A 26,356-nucleotide genomic window follows, 5' to 3' on the forward strand; every position below is an offset into this window, starting at 1 on the left:
AACAGCCCTATATCTTGATTCGAATCTACCTGTAAGAAGTATTGGGATGGTTGGCTGTTGTTGTTTATTTTAATTATTAAATTTAAAAATTCGAATTATTTCCAGTGTTCTTAAAGAGCAAAATTATTGTTTTCTTTTCTGTTCAAAAATATATATATGGAAATTCTGAATTGGTACCAGGGAACTGTAGACCAGGAATAGTTGTAAAACCCAAACTTATGAAGATAGGAATCCAACATTCATCATGAATTCAGCCGACAAAATTAGATATCCAGATGTCTAGACTGACAATTTTGAAAGTGTTTTTCTAAAATGATTGTGGCTTACCACTTTTCATTTATTAGTGGCAGTCCTTGGCATGTTCCCTGTACTTCCAAAAATCTGTCACTGATAACCGGACGCTATAAATAGGGTGGGTGTCATATGTTTAAACAGCCCATTCTCAAAGGCTGGCGATAAAAGTCCATTATGAAAGACAACATTTTGACTGGATATGATATAACGCACCTATTTACCCACCACAATCAGCCTTCTTTAATCTGTGCCACTGCACTGAATGCTTCTTGAATATACTTGTACGACAGAATTATGTGTAGAAGTCAGATTTGTGGTATTAGGGTGAACGCGTGGGAGATTTCTCAGTTATATTTCCTTCGTTCAACTACCTCTGTTGATAACACTGTTTGTTTTGTTCAGAGGTGTGCTCCTGCATCCATTCGCCTTATGGACAATCAGCAATTTCAGTTTGGTAAGTTTTTACTTCTCTTTTTTATTTGGTGTTTGTTTTCCTGATCTGACGTTAAACATGAACTGGTCAGATACTTTGTCAGGTAGGCACAGGGCTGGATCTTGGGGGGGGGGGTCTGGCAGGGGCTCTTGCCCGGGTGCAAGGAGAGGGAGGGCAGCAGCATGGGCATGGGGAGAAAGAACGCTGCCACAGTGCAGGTGCCCACCCGCCACCAGACTAGTGCACATGCTGCAGCCCCCCCCCCAATAGCTCCTACCAGCCACTGCTATCCCTTGCTTTTTTCTGCAGGGGTGGCCACCGTGTGCCCCGCCTGGCGTAAAGCCCCTGGGGCCACCAGCGCCTGGCTCCAGCGTGTGCATGGCACCTCCCCTCCCTCCCCTCCTGCTCTGTGCACTCCTTCCCCCAGCTCTATGCCTGGGTAGGGGGCCAGTGTGGACAGCCCTTAATTGTGGGGGTCAGGGATTGGGAATGGGATGCTGAGGACTGTCTGCCCTTCCAGGATTCTCTGTCAAGCACCATTTCTTCTGTTTCCTATTGCCCTTCTGAGAGGATCAGTTTCCAGACCCAGAAGTCTCAATTATCTGGTTAAACTGCCTTAAATCTCTCTACAAAAAGGAGAGCTATTTCCCACTGAATATTTGTTCCAAGGTAAAAAAAAAAAAAAAGGATTGCGTTTGAGAAAGACGGATCTTTAAAGTATTTATTGGTAGGAAAGCGTCAGTACGTATACAAAAGACCAAGCAGCATAGCAACCCAAAAGTTCTCCTCTAGTCAGTTTGTTTTCTCCTTCTCTGAAAATCCCTCTCACTCTTCAATATCCAAAGTTCGTTCTTATCTTCCAACTCCATGGTGATCTCTTAAGTCTTGGTTCCCAGGAAAGCAAGTTGATGTGAGACGCAACAGGACACTTGGACTCTGCTCAACCAGTAAAGAATGCAAACACTCGAGACCCCAGTGTAACTTGTTGTTCACCATCTCAAGATAACCAGATTTATTCTTTATTGTCACAAGCGTGAAGATACTATTTTTTTAAAAAAGACTGTCAAGGGCAGCCAGACATGTTCTGCACCCCCCATGGTTTGATGTTAAGGCTGGCATTCAAAAGACTGGAACAACAAATTCTGCATGACCCAAGGAAACAAGAGTCCCGTGGCGCAGAGTGGTAAGCTGCAGTACTGCAGTCCAAGCTCTGCTCATGACCTGAGTCCGATCCCGACAGAAGTTGGTTTCAGGTAGTCGGCTCAAGGTTGACTCAGCCTCCCATCCTTCCGAGGTCGGTAAAACGAGTTCCCAGCTTGCTGAGGGTAAAGGGAAGATGACTGGGGAAGGCACTGGCAAACCCACCCCGTAAACACAGCCTGCCTAGTACACGTTGGGATGTGACGTCACCCCATGGGTCAGTAATGACCTGGTGCTTGCACAGGGGACTACCTTTACCCAAGGAAGCTTTGGGCTTGTTTTCTTGAGCATCAGAACCCCACTCCAAGGAAACCACTTTTGAAATTGTAGGGTCCTAACTTATTAAGGCAGAGGGATCCGAAGTTCAGAGAAAAAAAGTAAAACCCCACTGGATCTTTGGGTCCCAGTCTCTCTGCTCCGATGTCCACCCTGAGTTACTCCTGACTCAGCATTTTGGGTCAAGATTTGAAGGGGAAGGAAGGGGGTGATAGGCAGCTGAGTCTTGAATCCATAAAAAAGTGAACGCTCAGCTAGCGTCTTCCCTTCAGGTGGAGAGAGAACAGTGAGGGTATTTCATCTTCCGCCCCTGCCTCTCAAGCCAGCTGAAATAAAATTCAAAGGCATTTAAAGTTGTATAATAAAATCAGGCCTCTGCAGCATTTACAGCACCGTTCTAGCCAGAGTTGCCCCCTTCTATGTTCATTGAAGTCAGTGGGTTTAGAAGGGCTTAACTCAGCTTCGGTTTTTTGTGTAAGCTGGTCTTTGATCGTAATAAATAAATGATGAGGATGAACTCAGCTTCGGACTGCACTGTTAACTTGTTTGAACTCAGCAAGAAAGGCAAATGAGAAATGAAGTGAGTGACATTAAAAGGTGCCCTGTTTAATCAGGCAGCGTGCTTCTAATGCCAATTGATTTGAATCCAAAGGTGCCGTTTTGCACAGGGAAGGGCACAGTTTTTGTGATATGAATGTTTACCCAAACTACATTAGTATGCATCAGGTTAGAAAAAGATTCCCTTTCGTCTCTTCCAAGGTGGTGCCTGTTAGGATACACGTAGGCAAACATCTAAAAACTGTGGTTTATTCCCCTTCACTGCTAGTGATTTATTCCTACGCAGACAAGAGTGCCTGCTTAATCAATTAAAGCTCCTGTGATTACTGGTCTAAGATTACTTAATTAGGTGACAGCCTTAAATACAAACAATTGAAAGCATGCCAAAACCTATATGCCATAAAACGTCAGTAGTTGCTCTAGCCAGCTCCTGTAAAAGCTATTTGGAATCCTTTTGGGAATGCAGAAGTAGGCCGAGGGAAGTAGGCGTTTGGTTCGAGATGATCCTGCCAACCCTTCGTTTCAAGTTCTTTGAGTTGGAAGTAGGAGCACCAAACAGGACAGCTTCTGGGCATGTTTCCAGCCACATCAACCTTAACATATATATATATATATATACTGGCTTATATCTGACTAGACCAGCAGGAGGTGTGTGGGGAAATTTCCTTCTTCTCCCTCCTGCTATAGCCCACTGAGGTACGATCTCCATTTTGTTCCTGGAGCTGCACAGGATGCAAAAGGAGGCCGTCTACAGTAAGAGCAAGGAATCTGCATAAAACACTGTCCCTCCTTCTGAGGCCTTCTATTTTTGTAACTGTGTAGAATGTTCCTTGATCACACTGTGGGGGAAGTGGGGAGTTTAAAGTGAGGAAAAAACTTCCTTCTCCTTCAGTCCTGTCAGCCAAAGCGAGATACAATAGATTAAACAAAACTGGTCGGATAACAACTTTCTAGCACTTCTACTCTGGGCGGCTCTGACTCATGGGGTAAGATTTTTGTGGAGTCGTTCCAATGGTTCCTAAACGGAAATAATTGGAAACATATTGGGGGGGAAATAACACTCTTCGTAATTGTCTTTAAACCTGGTCCTGGGGCCAAAGACATTGATAGACTTGAAGCATAGAATTAAATAAGCAGTTGGTATTAATACTCTGTGAGACCCAGCGCGGTGTGGTGGTTAAGGTGTCGGACTAGGACCCGGGAAACCCATATTCGGATCCCCACTCATGCCATGGAAGCTTGCTGGGTAACCCTGGGCCAGTCACACTCAGCTCTGACCCTGGTGAGTATTTGGGTGGGAGACCTCCAAGGAACACCAGGGTCGTGACGTGGAGGCAGGCAACGGCTAACCACCTCTGAACGTCTCCTGCCTTGAAAACCCTATGAAGTTGCCTTAAGTCAGCTGTGACTTGAAGTAAAGCGTAGTGAACTGCCATTTCAGCATCATGGTGCTCTAGCTCCTCATTGAGAGAGCTTGCATCTAAACATCCCTCAAGCCAAGGGCAAGGCTGCTGCAGGAGTACCCTCAGCTTTTTCTCTTCAGATCTGGGCTCTGGAGAAACTAGCTGTGCCAATTGGCAACACCTGTGGCATCACAAAGAAACTTTTAAAAAGTGGTGGTATAAAGGTGCGTCATGATTACATAAAAATACAAATGGAACTTTAAACAGCCAGCAGTGAAGAAAGGGGAGGCAGCCCACCTATATGTAGCGCAGGGAATGGGAACTGGAATCCATCCTGGGACTGGAAGCTAGGATGCCTGCCACATGGTGGAAAGAAGAAGACTTGGTTTTTATATGCCGACTTTCTCTGCCCTTTAAGGGAGAATCAAACCAGCTTACAATCGCCTTCCCTTTTCCTCCCCACAACAGACACCCTGTGAGGTAGGTCAGGCTGAGAGAGCGTGACTAGCCCAAGTTCACCCAGCTGGCTTCATGTGGAGGAGCGGGGAAACAAATCCAGTTCACCAGATTAGCCTCTGCCGCTCATGAGGAGGAGTGGGGAATCAAACCCGGTTCTCCAGATCAGACTCCACCACTCCAAACCACTACACCATGCTGGTTCTGCATGTGGAAGAGAACTGCAGCGACTCCTTTTTTGAAATATCTGTGCACCCCAAAATTTAGAGTTTGTTAGCTTTGATTGTATTTTTACATGTGGGTATGAATATGAATATATATATAGAGAGGTAAAGGTCCCCTGTGCAAGCACCAGGTCATTACTGACCCATGGGGTGACATCACATCCTGACGTTTACAAGGCAGACTTTTGTTTTACGGGGTGGTTTGCCAGTGCCTTCCCCAGTCATCTTCTCTTTACCCCCAGCAAGCTAGGTACTCATTTTACTGACGTTGAAAGGATGGAAGGCTGAGTGAACCTTGAGCCGGCTAACTGAAACCGACTTCTGTTGGGATTGAACTCAGGTCGTGAGCAGAGCTTAGACTGCAGTACTGCAGCTTACCACTCTGCGCCACGGGGCTCCTATGAATATATATACTTGGCCTTAAATCCTTTGTAACAGTGTTCACAATCCAGACTGGCGCAAGTTGAAGCACTTTCTGCTTGATTCCACAAAGAGGGCATTTGTTCTCACATTAATGTTAACGGTGATCTCTCTTGTTCGAAAGTAGAGAACTTACCAGAATTCAGATTTTTATTGTTAATATTTGCTGCTGTCTTACAATTTTTTTTCTTTTTCTACCCCCCTTGCCAAGGACATGCTCTTAAACCACAGGTTGCTTCCATTTTTACATCACTTTTGGATGGGTTGAAAAAATTCTACATCACAAAGGTATTTAATTTATTTGGTTTTATACCCTGCTCTCGCTCCCTGACTGAGGCCGGGCTCAGGGTGGCTCGCATCACATTAATCACACAATAATTATAAATACAATAAAACCTCATAAAAATCACAAAGTAAGATAAAAAAACCGCGATTTCTAGCCCCATTGATATCCAATAGATAGCAAATAATAAAATCTACAAGATGAACACAGTGGCGCTTCTATTGGAGGACAGGGTTGCAGTAGGTCTGCGGACATCCAGAGCGCCCCCCCACACACACACAACAGTTGGTAGCAATCCAGCACAGAAGGTGAGGGAGAGAAATAGCATCCTCACATGCTAAACCTTATGGGATTCAGTCTTCTTTTTCTTTTCTTTTTTAAAAATGAGGATTAGAATGTCTTGTGTGTGTGTAAAGTGCCGTCAAGTCGCAGCCGACTTATGGCGACCCCTTTTTGGGGGGGTTTTCATGGCAAGAGACTAACAGAGGTGGTTTGCCAGTGCTTTCCTTTGTATAGCAACCCTGGACTTCCTTGGTGGTCTCCCATCCAAATACTAATCAGGGCTGACCCTGCTTAGCTTCTGAGATCTGACGAGATCAGGCTAGCCTGGGCCATCCAGGTCAGGGTTTAGAATGTCTACACCAGTGCAAAGGGCAAAGTGGGTGGGAGATGTGATGTATCTGCCAGCTGTGTTCGAAGAATAGCCCAGGGTAGGGGAGGAGAGGCAGGAATTTCTGTCACTCTGTGGAAGATCGTCTGTCTGCCTGAGCAGAATCTCCTTGGCCATGCAAGAGATTCCGTAGGATTGCCAGATTCACTTGTTGATTTCTGCTGGGGTGGAAGACGGAGGAGGGGAAGCGACCAGCCAAGCCCTGAAACTTCGGTCATGCCATGTAGAATCCCACGGGTATAGAACTTGTCTTTAAGAGGCTCTGAGAGCGTGAATCTCATTTCTTTATTCCCTCTAATTATAGTAGTAGTAGCAGAGCCCTTGAAATTAATTGAAAGACTAATTTCATTGTGTCCAGCAGTGAATCCCTCCCCCCCACACCCAGACAGGCACCTTGTGAGATAAGTGGGGCTGAGAGAATTGTGACTGGCCCAAGGTCACCCAGCAGGCTTCATGTGGAGGAGCGGGGAATCAAACCCGGTTCTCCAGATTAGAGTCTGCCGCTCTTAACCGCTATGCTTAAGGGGTTCTACATGGATTTTAAAAAATCAATAATATAAGGTATAAAGGAGCTAAGTTGTTAGGCTGTGAAGCAGCTAAAATGCCAGCATCTAAAGCATGTGGTTGCTGCTGATGCATTTCTGTTCACATACTCAAGCTATATCAATCCTGGTCTACAAGACATGCTTAAGGCCTAACCCCAGAATCCCAAAGTATTCATTCAGCTTTCAGGATTTGACTAGCGGGTAGTACAGTGACTGACTGTGGGGGGCTAGGAGAGGTGCAAGAGCTTAAACTCTTAGAAGACAGACAACATAAATCTAGTGTCAGCATAAATATATTTAAACCCAGGTCATCATTTGTTGTGAGAGCCTATGGTGGAGGCTTCACTCTTCTTGAACTATTAAAATATTACAAGCTCTTTGGGAGGTTTTTGAAGACACTGCTAAAGTCAGGGTACTGTCCCTCAACTACTAGTTGTAAAATCTTAAAACACACAAATGAGATTTAGCTCAGAGAGCTCTAACCTCACTTGCACAGTCGGCAGATTTTGCAATGAAGTTTAAAAACCTGCGTTTCATTTGAAACCAGGTTTCTGATGCCAACGAGCATCTCTCAGATATTCAAGCTAGCACTGCCCAAACGAGTTGGATGCCGACTAAGTCAAGTGAATAAGGACCACTTTTCTTAACCTTGTGTACTGAAAAAATCGGATGGAGCAAGCACAAGTTGCATCTCTTACTGCTTGTCTGCTGCTGCCCATCCCAAGCAAAACCTTCAGAATGTGCCTCAAAGAGGACTGGACAAGATCTCAAAGCCTGTTGTGAATGTCTGCAGAGAAGTGGATGTCTCCCCCCCCCCCCAGTTTATTTTACCCACTTAGGGCTACAACTTTTTTTTGGCCATTAAATCACAGCTGACTTAAGTTGACCACTCATGCGGTTTTCAAGGCGAGGGACGTTCAGAGTTGGTTTGCCATTGCCTGCCTCCCCGTTACACCCCTGGACTTTTTTGGTGGTCTCCCATCCAAGTACTAACCAGGGCCGACCCTGCTTAGCTTCTGAGACCAGGCTAACCAGGTCAGGGCAATCCAGGTCATGGCCACCTGAAATGTGCTTGAAATCTGCCACTAGTAGCGTCAAACGAAAGTATGGCGGAAATGAACAGATTGTTGTGTCCCGGTTTTACTTTAGCGGAAGATTAACTTGAAAAATGGTATTTTGTTGGTTCTTGTAGGTTATCCGGGCTGTATGTATTTTGCTCTGTATGTTACTTTTGTGTAACGAAGCTGCCCCTCTTTCCACAGTTCAAAGGCTTCAATCCCAACCTCTTATGTGTTGCTACCTTGCTTTTTGAGGGAAGCAGAGAGAAGGTTCTTCAGCATGAAAAGCAAGTTTACGATATAGCTGCAAAATTTGGGTATGACCTGAGAATTTTACCTTCTGATACTTACTATTTGAGAAGTCCAAAATCTTTGTACGGTTATGAGTGGAAATTGGTCTTTTATGAAGGTCATGTGGTTTTCAGTCATGTCGAACCATTTCAGAAAGTCAGCATGAAGCCATAGAAATGCCCAGTGGGTAGAAATGCAGCTGATAAGGTGAAACCAGTAGCAACTTTAATTTGCTTTTGGGGCACACATTTTTGCAGGCGTTTGCAATTAGAAGAAAACATTGCTTTCCCCCCCTCATGATCTTGCTACTATAATACTTTGAAGTATTTTTACCCACACCTTTCCATCCTAGTGGTGTTGACTAACAGCCAATTAAATCCTATGAAATAGACAATAGACATAGATTCCTAAATAAAGAATGGCGTCATGGCTATTGAGAAGTCTTTCCTTTGCCTCCGTCTCAGTCAAGTCGCTTTTGTGACATTAAACAAGCCGGTCCTAACCCGGTGAAGGAAATCCCATGTTTTGAGGTTGAAGGTATAACACTGTGCATTATTGACCAGAGCTGCAACCGGAGCGAGCCTGTTTTTAAACGGAAATTGTCTTTTAATCAGCAGAGCTTGATTGATTATCTGCACCCCACCTCCTGTCACTGATTGCTCTGTGCTGTTACAAAGGAACAGAAAACATTTCACTTCAATAACAAACTGAGTAATGATAGTGTGGTTTGCGTTCCATGTGGCTTGATTGATTACGGGGGGCTGATCAATGAAACCACCGGGTGAAGACATTGCTTAGGCCACAGCTTTATTTCCCATTTGAACAAATTATTTGTCAAGTAACTGTTGCTGTATAGGTGGTTTGCTTTTTTTGCAAATGAATAGAGGCTTCCTACCCTTAACAATAGAAGGGCCAAAATGTCCTTTCAGAAATGTATTCTTAATACAGACCTCTTTTTAACAATGACGGAAGCAGACTGCTTTCTGAAATGTGCAATTGCTTATTAATGTTTGTGCGCATTTTTAACCCCTTTGCAATTAGGAAGATGGAGGAGCCAAGGCAGCTGCTGGTGGGTTTCCGAAGAGTGGAAGTATTTCTGCCTGTTGAGTATGACTTTCTCGCCTTTCTCCACATGCTGCAGACCAAAATGCTGTTTCTTGCAGCAGCCTCTTTGGGAGAGGTGTATTTGAGGCTACAACAGGAGGCGAGGAAGTCACACACTGTAGCCAGAAATCATTCTGCCCGCAGAAATGCTCCATTGGGTCCAAGCCAGTATTTTTAAAGGTTGCTGTCTCTTTAAGGAAGAGTGAACTCTAGGCCAGCTATACAGCCTGTCTCATTTAGTGAGTGTTTCCTGAGACCGGCTGCCTCCGCATTCTTTGTTACCTCTGGCAGAGAAAGAAAGCACAACCAGTAACCCAAGAAGCCTGCTGTGTTCCCCAACCATGACTGTCTCTAACCATATTAATCTACATGCCCAATTGGTTGTTAGAGGTCTTTCTCCCTCAAAAATCACAGTAAAATGTAGTAAAGACATGGAGACAGCCAGTCCAAATTCACTTGAATTGCCAGCAGTGCAGCTACCGCAGTTTTGCCCCTTGGCCCCAGGCAAGGAAGGTGGGTAACAAACTGCAAATCTACTTTACAGTGCTTGGAGCTTGATTTTGCTTATCCTGATTTTTACAGCTAAACATGCAAAATACATTCATGCTACTTTTGTGGAAGTCTGTTCCAGGAAGTCTGTCGACTTATGGTCTTTTCCCATGAATCCCAAATTTGTGAAAAATTAAGAGATTATTTTGCTGCTGCCTGTTGCTAGCAAATGGTGAAGTCTCCCCCCTACCCCGCGTCTTGTTCCGCCTACTTTGTTCTATACTAAATTAGTTAAGGAAGCAAAGTAAAATGAACACGCACCAGTAGTCATTTAAAAAAGAAAAGGAAAACCTAAAGGGGTTGTATTCAGAGGATCCGTTTCCATTTGTGTTACACACACACACATTATTACATCCAATTATATGCAAATATAAGATGATCCCCTCCTGTTTTGATGGCATACCTGTGGGAAAAAACTGTTCTTCAGTTTGGGTGAGTACTGTATTCAGCTCAACAGGAGGCACAACAATATTTTCTAATATAAATGTGCAGTTTGGAGTGTAAAATGCTTTTCAGGGTAAAGCATTTTGAGGAAAGGCATTGGGTGTTGAGTTTAAAAAAAAATTTCCAGCAAAGGATGTATATACTCCTCGACTGAAGAACAAAGCCGATAATCCTTTATAGGCTGTCCCACTCCAGGATGCTTTTTGGAAGGGAGATGAACAAAGGCTTTGTGTGTTTAGGCAGAGGTTTCGCATCTCTTAGTATAGAAATTAAGCAAAGCAACACTGAAAGACTATAACAAAATAAATGTTATAACATAACTACTGTCCCACTGCGGTCAGTTCTCTTGTCTGTCAGGTTTTCTGTCATATTGAAATTGCTGGGTTGGGTTCCAAGTACCACGAGCGGGCTTTCCTGCTGCAGTCTGCTGAGTCCTCTGGACTACTGAGGGCCAGGGGACAGCCCTTGCAAACAACATGGGGTTATAGTGGGAGGGGAGAACTGGCAAAAGCCCCCCCCCCTTCCTCAGCCAACTGAAGTGCCATTCTGCTAGCTTAAGTGGGGGCAGAACAGCATCTTGGGATCCAACCCGTTACATCCCCGACTGAATTTCTGAATCCACCCAAATGTCTTGGTTTGAAACATTATTGCTGTTGACTGTTTCATGACTGTTTCATGCTGTAGGTGTTGTTTGCTGGGGTTCTATGTTGATATTTTATTACCCTTTCAAATTGTAGGGGTCTAGCAGCTGGAGAAGACAACGGACAGAGAGGCTACATGTTAACATTCATCATTGCTTACCTTCGGGTGGGTCTCTCGCTTTTTTTAAAGTTATATATGTAGTTTCCATTCTATGATGTAGAATCAAAGAGTTGGGAGGAACCCCCAGGGTCATCTAGTCAAACCCCCTGCACAATGCAGGAAATTCACAACTGTTCCCCACATCCCCAGTGACCCCCTACTCCATGCCCAGAAGATGACACCCCCCCCCCCCCGAAAAAAAGCTCCGGATCCCTGGCCAAACTGGCCTGGAGAAAAATGGCTTCCTAACCCCAAATGTGTGCCTAAGATGCACATTCTCCTGAGGAAACATTCACATTTCTGAGTTGTTTAGAGCTCTGCTGCCAGGGAGATTTTTACCTGCCTCTTTAACACAGAATTGCTTTTGTACTCATACGTATCCTTTAGGCTTTGCAGCCTTGTTCTGCATGCAGAGTCCAAGAGACGATATCAGATGCCATGCTTTCACAGTCTCACAATAGTCCAGTGGGCAGTTTTTTCTCATTGCCATTTGTATGGTTCGGCATTAAAATGGAACCACAAGAGGCAGTTCTGGGGGAAAGATGTACAGTGCAATATAGTGGTTAAGAGTGGTGGTTTGGAGTGGTGGACTCTAATCTGGAGAACCGGGTTTGATTCCCCACTCCTCCACATGACCAGTGGACACCAATCTGGTGAACCGGGTTGGTTCTCCCATTCCCACACAGGAAGCCAGCTGGGTGACCTTGGGCTAGTCACAGCTCTCTTAGAGCTCTCTCAGCCTCACCTCACTGGGTGTCTGTTGTGGGGAGAGGAAGGGAAGGTGATTGTAAGCCGGTTTGATTCTTTCTTAAGTGGTAAGAGAAAGTCGGCATATAAAAGCCAACTCTTCCTCTTCTTTGTGACATGAGGGTGCCAGGCTTACTGAATTGTCCTAAGAAACAGTTAAGGGTACAAGGTAAGGGGCAAAATTGCCCCTTCCAATCTCTTATTGGCACACTTCTACCGATAGAAAAAGAAGGATGGAGCAAATTTGCCTCCTCACCACCACAGCCTACTTAACCTGCCTGCCTATTATGCCATGCAGGTGCCATGACTTGAGGGATCCTGGGGAGGAAAGTAGGGGAAAATCCATGATCCCTTGCATGAGTGCATCATTGGATCCATACTGACAAGTCTGTGTTATTTGCTGTCCTCTGCTCGCCTCCTTCTACTCAGGAGGCAGGCCCAGGGTCATTAGCTTGTGCAGGAACACCAAGAGTGGGGGCGGGGGCTCTGGAGGTGAGCAGTCCTTAGCTTTGCACACAAGGAAAGTACACCTGGAAAATGTGCCTCGGCTATGAGAAGTTTGGGAACAGTAACGTGTCTGCAGAAATGTTTTTGTACCCTTATAAAGCTGGTTGGGATAAAAGTTATAGAGCCTTGTAGTGTTTCCTTCCAGATCCCATGACGAATGGTGTGCTTCATGCAAGAAGTTTACCTTGTTGACTATCAATTTGTATTAATGAGGAACTATTTGTTTGCTTATGAAAACGAAAGCTAGAAATTGTATTAGGAGTTTCATTACCAAGTTTAGAAACGTTTTTTTTAAAAAACGACACAAGCTATTTACCACGCTTACGAGCAGCATTAAGAGTAGCTGAGCATTCAAAAGATCAGAATTTATTTGGTAACTTTTTTTAGCCATCTGTTGTTCAAATGAAAATAATTAATTTGATATTTCCCAGGAAGAATACGGTCCATCGTCCCATTGAGCCCTAAAAATGACACGTTATTTTCTCCTGATTAAAAAAAAATAACTTGGTCTTCATAGCCATTTCTACCTTCTGCCAGATGCCCAAAGGTGAAAAGCACTAAGACCATTTGTAGATCTCTGTTCTAAATATTTCAGATTTGGCTGTGACCTCTGTGTTACACCCTCTTGACAGATGTAGGCGGTCAGAGGTTTAAATGGGTTGCTTTAAAATATTGTTGTAATTATACATAGCGATGCACAGAACTAATAGCAGTCTAAGCCTGTGTGTGAGAGTGTAAAGTGCTGTCAAGTCGTAGCTGACTTATAGCGACCCCCGTAAGGTTTTCAAGGGAAGAGACAGAGGTGGTTTGCCATTGCTTCCTCTGCTTAGCGACCCTAAAATTCCTTAGTGGTCTCCCTTCCAAATATAGTCTAAAAACTAAAGAATTATAATAACTTTTAGAAATACTAACCTGAAACATTTTCTTTCTGGTTACTTTTATCAGGACTTGGGTATGGATTATTATTTAATAGGAGAATCGTTTGAGACATCTGTTCCTTGGGACAGGTAAAAGGAATGCTTTTTTCTATTTAGTAAAGCTTTCCTGTGACAGCCCTGTTTTTTTCCTAAAACTTTCTGAGCGTTTTGTCTTGGTTTTAATGTTCTAATGTGATAGAATTTCTGAAGCGTAGCACTAAACGTAGCACTGTAATGTATCACTGAAGTATTCTAGGAATAGCGAGAATGGATTTTGTATTTGGCCCATTTGAAGCCTGCTTTAGCAATAGAAGTCACCTTGTGCTTTTGTGGAGTTGAACCATTCAGTTGTATTAAAGAGCAAGCTATAAGCATGGATCATTTGACTACTGATTTTTCAACCTTGGCAATGATTAGCAAATGAAATGTTTCCTCGCTTCATTCTGTCTTCCAAAAACTATCCCAATAGATCGCTCTTGCTAATCCTATAACGCTAGGAGGAACCTCCCAAACATGTTTGGCATTTATGTGGAAATCCAGAATAATTTGCTGGGTTGTGTTTGGAACTTGAGAGAACCGTGCTTCCATTTACGGTGAAGTGTTCTCTTACGCAATAGACCATTTCAGTTTCAGATATGTGTTTACTGAATATTTAATCTTCCATTCCAGTGATTTTTCAACCCATGTCTGACCCAGGCTCATCTGTAATGCATGCAGGGGTCACTGCAGAGTCAGACTCTCCAGCAAGGGAACTAAAGTTAAAATGGAGGAACTGGCTACACAGCTCAGTTACTAGGTACAAGCCTGTAATCAGGCAAAGTCCTGACAGAAGAGGGGACATTTTGAAGCCAGAAGAGGGAAAATACTGCAGCGAGAATCAGTACTTGTTTCTTAGCTTTCTTCTTATTTTTTCAGGGTTCTGGACCTCTGCAGAAATGTAAAGGAAAGAATAGTAAAAGAATGCAAAGAGAGAGGTGTTCAGTTCCCACCTTTTGCTACCTGTCGGTAAGGCTGAGTTCTTAATGCTGCCTCCCTTTGTAGTGGAATAAATCAGTAGTGGAAATCGAAGAATGATGCAGTAAAACTGTCGGTACCAAGTGCCCAGATTATTGTAAGCAATTGTTTTGAAAAATGATTCTTTAGGAATGGCAAAACTATGAACACTCTGTTCTTTCAAACTTTTATTTTGAACGTATAGAATATGTTAGGGAATTCTCAAAGAGTTGTGTTGGTGAAACAAGTTTTACCCCACTGTTTGTTCCTTGTGTACAGGCCTTCATTATCACCAAAATTATCACTTTCAGTTGCATTGTACCTTTCCCCCAGGGTTTAACTAATAGGATCTAAATGTTTTTGCCGTTCTAATTTAGTTGCACTTATTAGCCACATTTACCATAAAAATATGCCCTGAACAACCTATGCACTAAAGGGGTTTATATATTTATTTGCCCATTGGTCCTGTTTCTTATTGATTTGTTTAGAGTTTCTAGTCTGCCTTTCCATGTGAAGAATTCTCAAAGCAGCTTACACGATAAAAGCAGAGAAAATTGCAATATGCCACTAACAGTGCATTCCTAAGGAGAGTTACTCCAGTCTAAGCCCATTCATTTCAGTTGGCTTAGACTGGAGTAACTCTCCTTAGGAATGCACTGTAAATTCAGGAATAAAACATAAGAGCGCTAAAGGTTATTCTATAGATAGATACTTTAAATGTGTGAACCTTCTGTGCCATACTATTTTCTGTAATTCTGACGTCTTTTTCTTGGGCTCATAAAAAACTTAGGGCTAGATCCAAATGATGTATTGCACCGTTTGTGGGGAAGAGGAGTGTTCCAGGGTCCTCCCTGGACTGGAGGAAAGTGCTGTCATTAATGGAAATGGAACCTTTGGATCCAACCTCTTTCTGGGCTCTGCCTTGAGAACTAGCTTTTATTCAGAGCAGTGTGATTTATCGAACTCTTTTTAAACACAACAGGGTGACGCAGACCTATGATGCTGGTGCATGTGTGTATTTCTATTTGGGCTTTAACTACAGAGGAATAAGTGACCCTATTCATGTTTATGAAGCCATTGAGGTAATGTACCTATGTGTCGCTCTCATGTTATTGATAAGTAACTATAGTAATACATCAATATGCATGGCCCCAGAGTACGGATGGTAACATCTTCACAATGTGGCCATGTATAGATGGGAAGGGATTGTTTTGCAAATCTGGGGAAAACCCTGGGTTTTCAGAAAAATCTGTAAATCGAAAAAGAGAGGGTATTATTTGGGGGGGGGAGGGAACCCACAGGTAAAAGGGGGGAAAATGAGATCTTGTGAGTTGTCCTGCAAGATCTCAGCTGCCATTTTGAGGGTTGTTTATGAATCCCATAAATATTGTCGAAGGGTCCATCACCACCACTGGCAGAACAAGGAAAAATAAGGTGGCAGGGAAGGATGAGAAAGGCAGTGAAAGCACAAGGTACAGCAGGAAGGGGGCATCTCCCACCTTGCACTCCCCTACCCTTGTGGTAAATTTATGGGACACAAATCCATCAGTAATAAGTTTCAGACATTAGTTTAAACTTTTATGACCAGCTTCCTTATATATACAGTGCTTAATGGTATGCCATTCATTAAGGTTCCTCCTCTTCAGGGAGATACTGTATCTTAGCCAGCCTTTGAAAAGCATTGAGCTGTTCTTATTTCAAAAGTTTGAAAGCTTATCCCTCAGTATGTAAGATGTTAAAAGTTACCATCTCAGAGATGGTATTAGCATTGCAGGCGGAAGTTCATTCTGCGGGATACGTGAACAACCTCGGTTTGCGTCAGTTGCTAGTGCTAAAGTGAATGAAAGGGGTTATCTTGCTTGTTTCGTCCAAATCTGGATGAATAATTTAGCATTCTTTCTTCTAGAGCTCAGCTAGGGAAGAAATCCTTGCAAACGGAGGGAGTTTGTCACATCATCATGGAGGTAATGTTTGTGTCTGAGCCCCCACTTCTACTTCACACTTAATTTTCTGTACTGTGTTTCCAGATGCTGTTTTGCATGCAGCACGTCAGTCCCATTGTTGTTGCATTACTTTGCACTTCTAGTTTTTCTAGGTCCCTCATGATAAATAAGACTCTAGAGAATTTTTTGGTTCTTGCAAGCAAGAACTGTTTACCACTGAGAGGCTGCAAAACCTGTCTTCATTGTAAGGTTGTCCCAAGTGCACACTTTTTAATTCCCCCTCCTTTGGTTGGTATTTGTGCATTTCATTTGTGTGGAAGGGGTGCATGTAGAGATACAATTGGGGTAAGGAGCATAATTTGTGAACACAGCAATTAAGTCTAGTTTGATTTGTAAAAACATTACCTAGTGTTCTGGTTCCCAGCTGTTTCAAAGTGTAGTGGAAATATGAGAGGGGGACGCCATGTTCATAGAATTATAGAGTTGGAAGGGACTACCAGGTTCATCTAATCCAACCCCCTGCACAATGCAGGAAATTTACTACTACCTCCCCTCCACACCCCCAGTGACCTCTACTCCATGCCCAGCTGATGGCCAAGATGCCCTCCCTCTCATGATCTGACATAGGTCATCGAATCAACATTGCTGACAGATAGCCATCTAGTCTCTGCTTAAAAACCTCTGAAGAAGGTGAACCCACCACTTCCCAAGGAAGCCTGTTCCACTGAGGAACCGCTCTAACTGTTAGAAAATTCTTCTTAACGTCTAGACGGAAACTCTTTTGATTTAATTTCAACCCATTGGTTCTGGTCCGACCTTCTGAGGCAACAGAAAACAAATCAGCACCATCCTCTATATACCAGCCCTTCAAGTACTTGAAGATGGTTATCATGTCCCCTCTCAGTCTTCTCCTCTTCAGGCTAAACATACCCAGTTCCTTCAACCTTTCCTGATAGGACTTGGTCTCCAGACTCCTCACCATCTTTGTTGCCCTCCTCTGGACAAGTTCCAGCTTGTCTACATCCTTCTTAAATTGTGGTGCCCAAAACTGAACACAATGCCACTCTTGAGGGTTAGGAGACCTTGCGGCAAAAAAAAAGGGGGGGTATGTGCAGAGATCGCTCTCCCTGTCCTTACGTGAGCTCTTCTCCAAATGGCTATTTGTGGTAGAGCTTATCCTGGGTGCGGGGGGAACCTGCTGATTAGGGATGCGTGTTCGGATATATCCAGTCTGAAAATATACCCAAAAACACTACCGGTGTTTTGGAGGTATATTCCAGGTACACAGTAGAGAATCCCGGTCAATACCAGTATTGCTAATATTCCTGGAAATATTCAAGAATATCCAGGGTTGACATTTTAAAGTGCCAGATATGGTGGGTTTTTTAACCTTTTTGCAGGTTTCCTGGGCAACAGGCGGGAGGGGGAAAGGCGACAGCTCTCCCAGGCAAATGGGATCTCAGGGGGGACCTTGCCAGGTTGTTTCTGTTGGGATTCTCTTGTTTGACATTAGTTCTTTGGGACTCGTGTGGCCTCATTTGCCCTGGGTTCTGCTTGGCTTCTGTGGTTTGACATTGGTTTGTTTGGCCTGGACTCCTTTCCCTTGCTTCAGTTGGTTTGGCTTGGTTTCTCTGGTTTGACATTGGATGTATTGTGCTTGCCACATTGGTCTGTGGTTCTGCTGGGATTCTCTGGTTTGAAGTTGGTTGTTAGACTTGTTGCTCCTTTTTCATTGGGAGACTTTTGGCCAGTGGTTGTTTGCTCTTGTGTGTTTGGCTATTCTTTGCCCTGGGGAAAGCATGGATTTTTTTCCCCCATAGGAAGCGATGGCGCATGGCTGGGGGTAACTTTTTCTGGGGCCGCTATATTTGGATCTCTTGGTCCAATTCACTTGAAACTTAGGGATTCTTTAGTGGACCTGTGAAACTTAGGGATTCTTTAGCACCAACTCCGCTGCAATTTTTGGTATAATTTGGTCACAAAACTGCTCATCCAGCCCCAAGGAAAGATTCCCCATAGAGAATAAGGGACACGGATAATTTCAGAATCACAGAAAACCCAAATCTGAATACTGAACCAGTATTGAAGGCCCAGAACTGAAAAATGCCAAAACAAATTGTTGTTTTTTTGGTGCACATCCCTACTACTGATTTCTTTCTAGCAGCAACTCCATTTTGCATGTGATGCCATTCTTGAGGGTGTCCCCCCCACACACACACACCCTTGGGAGCACAGGTGACTGAAACAAGAAAGTGGAGGTAGCAGAGATCTCTTTGAGCTCCCTTCTTTTTATGGTTTCTGTGGATCGAAGCCTAAGGAGGTTCCATATTGCCTTCATTAGGGTTTTATCTATTGGACGATCTCTGATAGTTCTATCCAGGCAGGATAAAACACTCCAGTGTTTCTAAAGGGAAAAGGAGGCTTAAACAGAGCTAACATCAGAGAGTGGAAAAGGACTTGTCCAAGAGGCTGCTGATAAACCACTGTGTAGAATTAAAAAAAAATTATTTTAAATACTAACTTGACCAACATGAATACAGGCCGTCATAGAGGGAAAAAGAAGCTCTTTAATTTAAAAAAGCCGTGCTCAGATTGCAGAGTACTATGCAACAGCAACTCATTCATATTTTTCTCAATTGTTAGTTTAGAACTAGTTTACTGAACATTCTTCAGTCCAATAAACCGCTGATACTGTTAAGAAGGCTTGAACATGCGATAATTGCCTTGAACAAATGCAAGGCATTGTGAAGGCAATCCCAGAGCATCTGGGACTTTCCCCATCATCTACACTGGACATTCCATGGTTGCAAAAAATAAATAAATATAATAATAATAATAAAGCTTAGAACGTATTTCTGCCCTTCTGCCGCTGGCCTCTAGCTAATCCCGTATGTTAAATTTCCACTGTGAATATGGTTCCTGAGCTAGAATTTGTTGTTTGGGATTAAACTTGGTTACCTACCTCCTTTTTGTATTATTTACTGACCTTCAGGCCTTGTCATGACATTCTCAGCGTTGCTTTTTAGTTCCTGTGTGGGGAAGGGCGAATATTGATGCAATTCCTCTCCCGTATTTGCCCTATAATTGTGATTAATAACGGTTCCTTTCACTATCTGGAAACAGACAGCCTGGTTTGTCTGCCTACAATCATGTTGTGATAAATGAAGCTATTTTAACTCTGGGGTTTGTGTATCAAATAAAACAGATGTAGTCTGGGACTTGAGGCTATAAGGGATATAAAAAGCCTGTTTAACTCTGTTTTCGTAGTGCTTGTGATTTTCGAGGCAGGAACTGGACAGTTTATGTAGCAGAGTTTATTCTAGAAACAGAGTTGTAATTTGTGAGCATGGGGCTGGGTGTTTGTGGCAAATGGCCCCATTCCTGAGGGGGTAGACCCCCTTCTGTGAAAATCTTAATTGTGAGAAGTATGCTGGTCTAATAATCCCATCAGTTTTGTAGTATAAAGCAAAGGTTTTCCTTTATATCATGGCCCACTGATTGAAGTACATGCAAGTCATTTTGCCCAAAGTGCATTTGAATGCATCTGAACACCAGCCTTACACCAGAGGTAACTGGATGGGTTGGGGGAACATGGCACGAATACCGCACATGGTTAAATGCAGATTACAATGGAACAAGGTGAGCACATGAACACGTGAATCAGTGTTATACTGAATCAGACCTGTGGTCCACCGAAGTATTGTCTGCTCAGACTGGCAGCGGCTCTCCAGGGTCTCATGTAGAGGTCTTTCATTATCACCCTACTTGCTTTAACTGGAGATGCTAGAGGTTGAACCTGGGACCTTCTGCATGGCCAAGCAGATCCTCTGCCACTGAGCCATCACCATTTTGTGGTGGAAGGGGCTTCTACTTGTCTTCCTTGGACTCTGACTTCGCTTCCTTGCTAGTCTCCCATCTCTCAGAAATGCAATGGAGAGGATAGATCATGCTGGGCCCAAGACTTGTCTTGGCAAGCCCCGCCTATAGCCAGTTTTCCAGCCGCTGGCCCCGACTGGCAAGTGTGCTAGGGGAAGGCACCGCTGTTAGCGGAGCTGAACATATGCTGATTTGGTGGCTGTAACAACAAGCTGGTTTGTCCCAGCGAGAAAACTGAGGAGGGGATCTGACTATATGGCAGGAGGGAGGGATCGTGCGTGTGCTGCAGCATGTCCCCAGTCCTCCAAGCCATAGTTTGGAAGATCAGGGATGCTCCATCTGGACCGAGCCCAAGTGAAAAGTCATGGATTAATGAGGTCAGGTGATACACGTACAACGCCGTACATTAAATATCAGCCATAGTGTGATGCTAAGAGCTGAAACTTTCCATGGAAAACTACCGTATATACTCGCGTATAAGCCGAGTTTTTCAGCCCAAAAAAAGGGCTGAAAAAGCCGAACTCGGCTTATACGCGGGTCAATACGGTAGGGGAGGGGAGGGGGGAGGGAGAGGAGGGAGGGGGGAACTTACCATTCTCACCGCTGCCACCGGGCACGCGAGGGTTCCTCCGGCCGGCAGGGGCCTCTGCAAGGCCGGCAAGGCTGCCCTGCCCCTGCCGCCGGCCCCGCGAGGGTTCCTCCGGCCGGCAGCGGCCGGCAGGGGCCTCTGCAGGGCCGGCAAGGCCGCCCCGCCCCTGCCGCCGGCCTTGAGAGGGTTCCTCCGGCCGGCAGGGGCCTCTGCAGGGCCGCAAGGCCGCCCCGCCCCCGCGAGGGTTCCTCCGGCCGGCAGGGGCCTCCTGCAGGGCCGGGAAGGCTGCGCCGCTGCTGCCGCCGCCGACTCTCCTGGTGAGTAGGGGGTTCAGGGGCTCTTCCCCCTCCCCCCCTTGAATGTCACTGGGGTCGGGGTGGGTTGGGGTGGGTTGGGAGGTCCCGGGAGGCCGGCGGGAGGGCGACCTGGGGCAGGGGCAAGATCTTCCCTGCTCTCTAAAATGGCGGCCGCCATTTTAGAGCGCAGCTTTACCAGAAAAGGGAATTTCTTATTGACCCTCGGCTTATACGCGGGTCAATAAGAAATTCCCTTTTCTGGCCTCAAGTTTGGGGGGGTCGGCTTATACTCGGGTCGGCTTATACCCGAGTATATACGGTAAGTGGGTTTTTTGCCCATTTTGTGTAACGTGAAACTTCAATCCTCCAAGATCATTTTTAGGAGGGTAGCTGTGTTGGTCTGCAGTGGAAGAGCTAGATCGGAGGTCAGTAGCACCTTAGAGACCGGCAAGACTTTCGGGGGAACAGCTTTCAAGAGTCATCTGATGAAGGAGAGGGACTTTGACTCACAAAAGTTTATACCCTGAAAACCTTCTTGGTCTCTGCAGTGCTACTGGACTAGAATCTAGCTCCTTTAATCCTTGAAGCGGCACTCATAAGATACATGTTTCCCCCAAATATTGGAGACGGTGGCGCAGTTTTAAAAGCCCACCAAACAGCTAGTTAGATGGCAGTATCAACAAACTGCATTTCTCAACATAACCGCCTTTTAACCATATTATTAAGGGCACCTTTTAACAAAATATTGTCGAAGGCTTTCACGGTCAGAGTTCATCAGTTCTTGTAGGTTATCCGGGCTGTGTGACCGTGGTCTTGGTATTTTCTTTCCTGACGTTTCGCCAGCAGCTGTGGCAGGCATCTTCAGAGGAGTAACACTGAAGGACAGTGTCTCTCAGTGTCAAGTGTGTAGGAAGAGTAATATATAGTCAGAAGGGGGTTGGGTTTGAGCTGAGTCATTGTCCTGCAAAGTATTAAAGGTAATGTGCTAATCATTGTCCTGTAAGTATCCAGATAATGTGCTAATGAGGGTGTGGTATGTTAATGTGGAACCATTGTGGAACCTTAACGTTTCCATTCCTTTTGTAACCTTTTGAATTGGGTTTGGATGCCTGTAAAGGAATGATGATGATGATGAAGATACATGTTTCATGCACACTGTGGCGACCAAGTGGGTTAAATTTTTTTTTTTTAGCAAACATGTTCCTGAAGAACCACCAGGGTCTCATGTGCAGCTTAAAAAAACACACACCAAAAAAACCCCTTTCTGGTTCGCTAGTCAAATGTATGTTAGATTTATTATTGTAAAAGTATAAAGCATAGAAAATGTGACAAGATAGATGTGTAAATTATCACTCTGACAGGGCTAATGATGCACTCCCAGCACCTTCTGTTTTGAAGCACTTGGTGAGCGACTTCATTAAGTATGCACTAGCTGTTTTGGTGGCTGCTCCGACATCAGTTCAGTTCCTTGTGGAATTGTATGATTACGGGAGGTGGGGGGAACAGACAGGCGGGCTAGCTGTCGGACGTCCTGCTGTGGCTTTAATGCGCTCCCATCTTGTTGGGCCAGTTGTTTTCTCAGTCTTCGCGGAGACAATTACATCTATAACCTCAGGATAAGCTCACCGAAAGCAGCATTACCGACCGTAGTGGATAATAGCGCCGACTGTTCGTTGTCTCATTAGCTGTAGCGTAGGTTGAACCGTTTGGCCCTCCTTGGAATTTCAACAGCGAACCTGCCTGGTGATCAGGGAGCGGGAATGTGGTTGAATGTTGTGGTGTAGTGGTTAAGAGAATAGTTTGATTCCCCGCTCCTCCACATGAGCGGCAGACTCTAATCTGGTGAACCAGGTTGATTTCTCCACTCCTCCACATGAAGCCTGCTGGGTGACCTTGGGCCAGTCACAGTTCTCTCCAGCGTAAGAGCCAACGTGGTGTAGTGGTTAAGAGCGGTGGAGTCTGATCTGGAGAACTGGGTTTAGTTCCCCACCCCACATGAGATGCACGTAGGCTAATCTGGTGAACTGGATTTGTTTCCCCACTCCTATGCATGAAGCCAGCTGGGTGACCTTGGGCCAGTCACACACTCTCAGCCCCACCCACCTCACAGAGTGTCTGTTGTGGGGAGGGGAAGGGAAGGTGATTGTAAGCCAGTTTGATTCTTCCTTAAGTGGTAGAGAAAGTCGGCACATAAAAACCAGCTCTTCTTCTCTGAGCTCTCTCAGCCCCACCTACCTCACAAGGTGTCTGCTGTGGTGAGAGGAAGGGAAGGCAAGTGTAAGCCGGTTTGAGACTCCTTAAAGGTAGAGAAAATTGGCATATAAAAACCAACTCTCCTTTGTTGTTGATTTTGCCCATTTCCTGGTTGGCTCCCGCAGAAGCCCCCTATTTGACATGAGCGAAGCTGTCATGGCAGAACGTAAGGGGAGAGGTGGTCTCACAAGTAGGAGGGACCAAGGTCATGAAGGGCTTTGTATGTAATAGCCTGTACCATAAATTGAGCCTGGTAATAAATGGGCAGCCAATGGAGTGTCTGCCGACTGGGAGTGCTCCATCTATCTCCTGATAATAGCCGAGCCACAGCATTCTGCACCAGTTGGAGTTTCTGAGTTGATTTTGAGGGGAGACCAATGTACAGTGCATTACAGTAGTCTAGTCTCAGTGTTACTGTGGTGTGGATCGAGGTGGTCTGGTCAGCCATATCAAGGCAAGAAGCCATCTTACGGGGCTTGGCTGAACTGGTAGAAAGCATTTTTGCAGCTGCATTAAGAAGAAGAGGAGTTGGTTTTTATATGCCGACTTTCTCTACCACTTCAGGAAGAATCAAATCAGCTTACAATCACTTTCTCCTCCCCACAACAGACACCCTGTGAGGTAGGTGGGGCTGAGAGAGCTCTAAGAGAGCTGTGACTAGCCCAAGGTCACCCAGCTGGCTTCATGTGTAAGGAGCGAGGAAACAAATCCAGTTCACCAGATTAGCCTCCACCGCTCATGTGGAGGAGTGGGGAATCAAACCCGGTTCTCCATATCAGACTCCACTGCTCCAAACCACCGCTCTTAACCACTACACCATGCTGGCTCTCCAGCATGCTGTAGTAGCATGGTGTATTAACTTGCTTCTCCAGTTTAAAGCTACATCCAGTATAACCCCAAGGCTTTTAACTGAATCAGCAAAGGTCAGTTGATCATTAAAAGTAGGAAGAACAATATCCTTCTCAACCAGCATTGTTTCTCTGTCTTTTCAGGGTTTAATTTCAATTAGTTTTTTCCCAGTCAACTCTGCAGCATGGTTGTATTCCTCAGAGGGAAGGAACAAAAACACTCTACTCTCCATTGGTGTCCCTCATCATTCACTATTCTGATGGCAGTTCAGCTACCCTGAGAACGGGAGCATGCAAGGTGGCTTGAATATAGCCACACATACTCTGGAGAGGCCGGCACTGGAGATGCAAATTGCCTCATGCAAATACGTCATGCCTCAGGTTGAAAAACCCAGTAGTTATTTTCCTTGGTTCAAGAATTAAACACGTGGGTAGCTCATAGTCATTCCCTGACAAAACCCAGTTACTTTATACAAAAAAAAAATCCCTACCTTAAAAACAAATCAAGGTTGTCCTTGAAATTCGAACATTGAGTCTGCATTAATATTTATAATTAACCAGACTAGAACATAGATTGTTCTGATGGTTTTGTGGCATTTCCAGATTGGCCTGTGTTTTGTTTTGTTGTGCTGACAAGTCACGGCTGACATATGGTGACCCAATAGGGTTTTCAAGGCAAGAGAGGTTCAGAGGTGGTTTGCCATTGCCTGCCACGTCACACTCCTGGTATTTCTTGGAGGTCTTCCATCAAAATACTAGCTAGGGTCAGGGCTGAGAGTGTGTGACTGGCCCATGGTCACCCAACAGGCTTCCATGGCACAAGTGGGGATTTGAATCTGGATTTCCCATTTCCTAGTCTGACACCTTAATCACACCACCACGCTGGCTCTCTCTTGGGTATATATATATATTTATAAAAAGGGTAAAGGTCCCCTGTGCAAGCAACGGGTTATTCCTGACCCATGGGGTGACATCACATCCTGACGTTTACTAGGCAGACTTTGTTTACAGGGTGGTTTGCCAGTGCCTTCCCCAGTCATCTTCCCTTTACCCCCAGAAAGCTGGGTACTCTTGGGTATATACATGTGGTTATATTTAACAAATCACCTTTCTGAGTAGGATAGGTGGATTCTGGCATGTTGGGCTAATCTTCTTTGAACATAATATGCCAAAGCTCCATCCAGTATGTTGGTTCCATATTTCTCTAAAGAAGGTTGTGTGGATTGGTTTTAATCTAAACACATTCCTCAAAATCGTTGAATTTAGGATTGGCATTGCTGTTCAAACATGCCAATGCATCTTGTTGAGAGAGTTTTGAGCTGTGTGTAATTATTTTTAATGTGACACATGATCTTGGTCTAAACTTTATCTAAATTTCATAGTTTTTGCAAAGAGAGGAGGCACTGTGGGCTTCCTCTGGGGAGTACTCTTGAGTTTAATGAGCTTGATAGTCTGGTGGGCTCAATAAATCAAACAAAGCAAAACATTTCTCATTTTTGAATAAAAGCATTTATCACCCAGTGTTTGTTCATTCATGGTCACAAGATTGATTGGCTCCTGCTATTATGATGAATATTAAAGACTTGCTTTTTCCCCCCCCTTCTCCAGTGGGCAAGTTACGGAAACAGTGGCTGAAGGAAAGCATCTCCGACGTTGGCTTTGGAGCGCTGAAATCTGTCAAACAATATGTGGACCCCAATAACATCTTTGGAAACCGGAATCTTTTATAAACCTCTTTTCCTGTCCATATTCAGATGACATTCACGCAAATATATATAAATATATATATTATTGGTTTTGAGTCTCACAGCGGTCCCGGTATCCAAATATAGCATGGACCCAATTTCAAACTTGCTTTTTTTTCCATCTTCAGTTCCTTTGGTCAAACTGGTTCATTGGTTAGTTGCAACAGGGACTTTTCCGAGCTCCTCCAAGACGTGTCAAGAGACAACCAAATTTACTAAAGGGTCAGTCGGTCTGTGAATGCAGCTCATGATGAACCTGTTTGGGCTATTTCCTACTACAATGTATTTATTGCGAGAATATCCATGGCTTGCTCTTGATGTTTCTGTCATAGGAAAGCCCCTCTTTATTGAAATAACACTCCTGGGACACATGTGGAAGACAGAGCTGTATTAGGACTGTCTAGTGGAAGGTTAAGCAAATGGATAAGAAACTTTGTTGTTTGTTTTTGTTTTTTAAAAAAACCCGACTTGAGTGTGCCTTCCCAGTCCTTCCCATCTGGCGGTGCTGAAAATGTCACCTAATGACCAGGAAGGTCTGAACTGTATTTGTACTACTTAATATCCAGAACAAAATTTATTAACCCGAAAGAACAAATGGTTCCTTTTGGCACACTGTGGGGGTGGGGGTGGAAT

The 26,356-nt window shown here is 44.5% G+C and overlaps 1 protein-coding gene across 1 annotated transcript in view; it reads left to right on the forward strand.

Annotated features, from left to right (window-relative positions):
- AGPS (alkylglycerone phosphate synthase) overlaps positions 1–25,750 on the forward strand; it is a 72,136-nt gene extending 46,386 nt beyond the window's left edge. Inside the window, exons 11-19 of the mRNA XM_056861193.1 lie at positions 697–748; positions 5,476–5,552; positions 8,025–8,137; positions 10,946–11,015; positions 13,209–13,270; positions 14,096–14,185; positions 15,156–15,255; positions 16,080–16,137; positions 25,587–25,750. Coding sequence (XP_056717171.1) covers positions 697–748; positions 5,476–5,552; positions 8,025–8,137; positions 10,946–11,015; positions 13,209–13,270; positions 14,096–14,185; positions 15,156–15,255; positions 16,080–16,137; positions 25,587–25,708 — 744 coding nt within the window. The 3' untranslated portion in view covers positions 25,709–25,750. The remainder of the gene's footprint in view (positions 1–696; positions 749–5,475; positions 5,553–8,024; positions 8,138–10,945; positions 11,016–13,208; positions 13,271–14,095; positions 14,186–15,155; positions 15,256–16,079; positions 16,138–25,586) is intronic.
- The last annotated feature ends 606 nt before the right edge of the window (positions 25,751–26,356 follow it).

The sequence above is a fragment of the Euleptes europaea genome, chromosome 15, assembly GCF_029931775.1.
Source record: "Euleptes europaea isolate rEulEur1 chromosome 15, rEulEur1.hap1, whole genome shotgun sequence".
In the NCBI taxonomy this organism is placed as follows: domain Eukaryota; kingdom Metazoa; phylum Chordata; class Lepidosauria; order Squamata; family Sphaerodactylidae; genus Euleptes; species Euleptes europaea.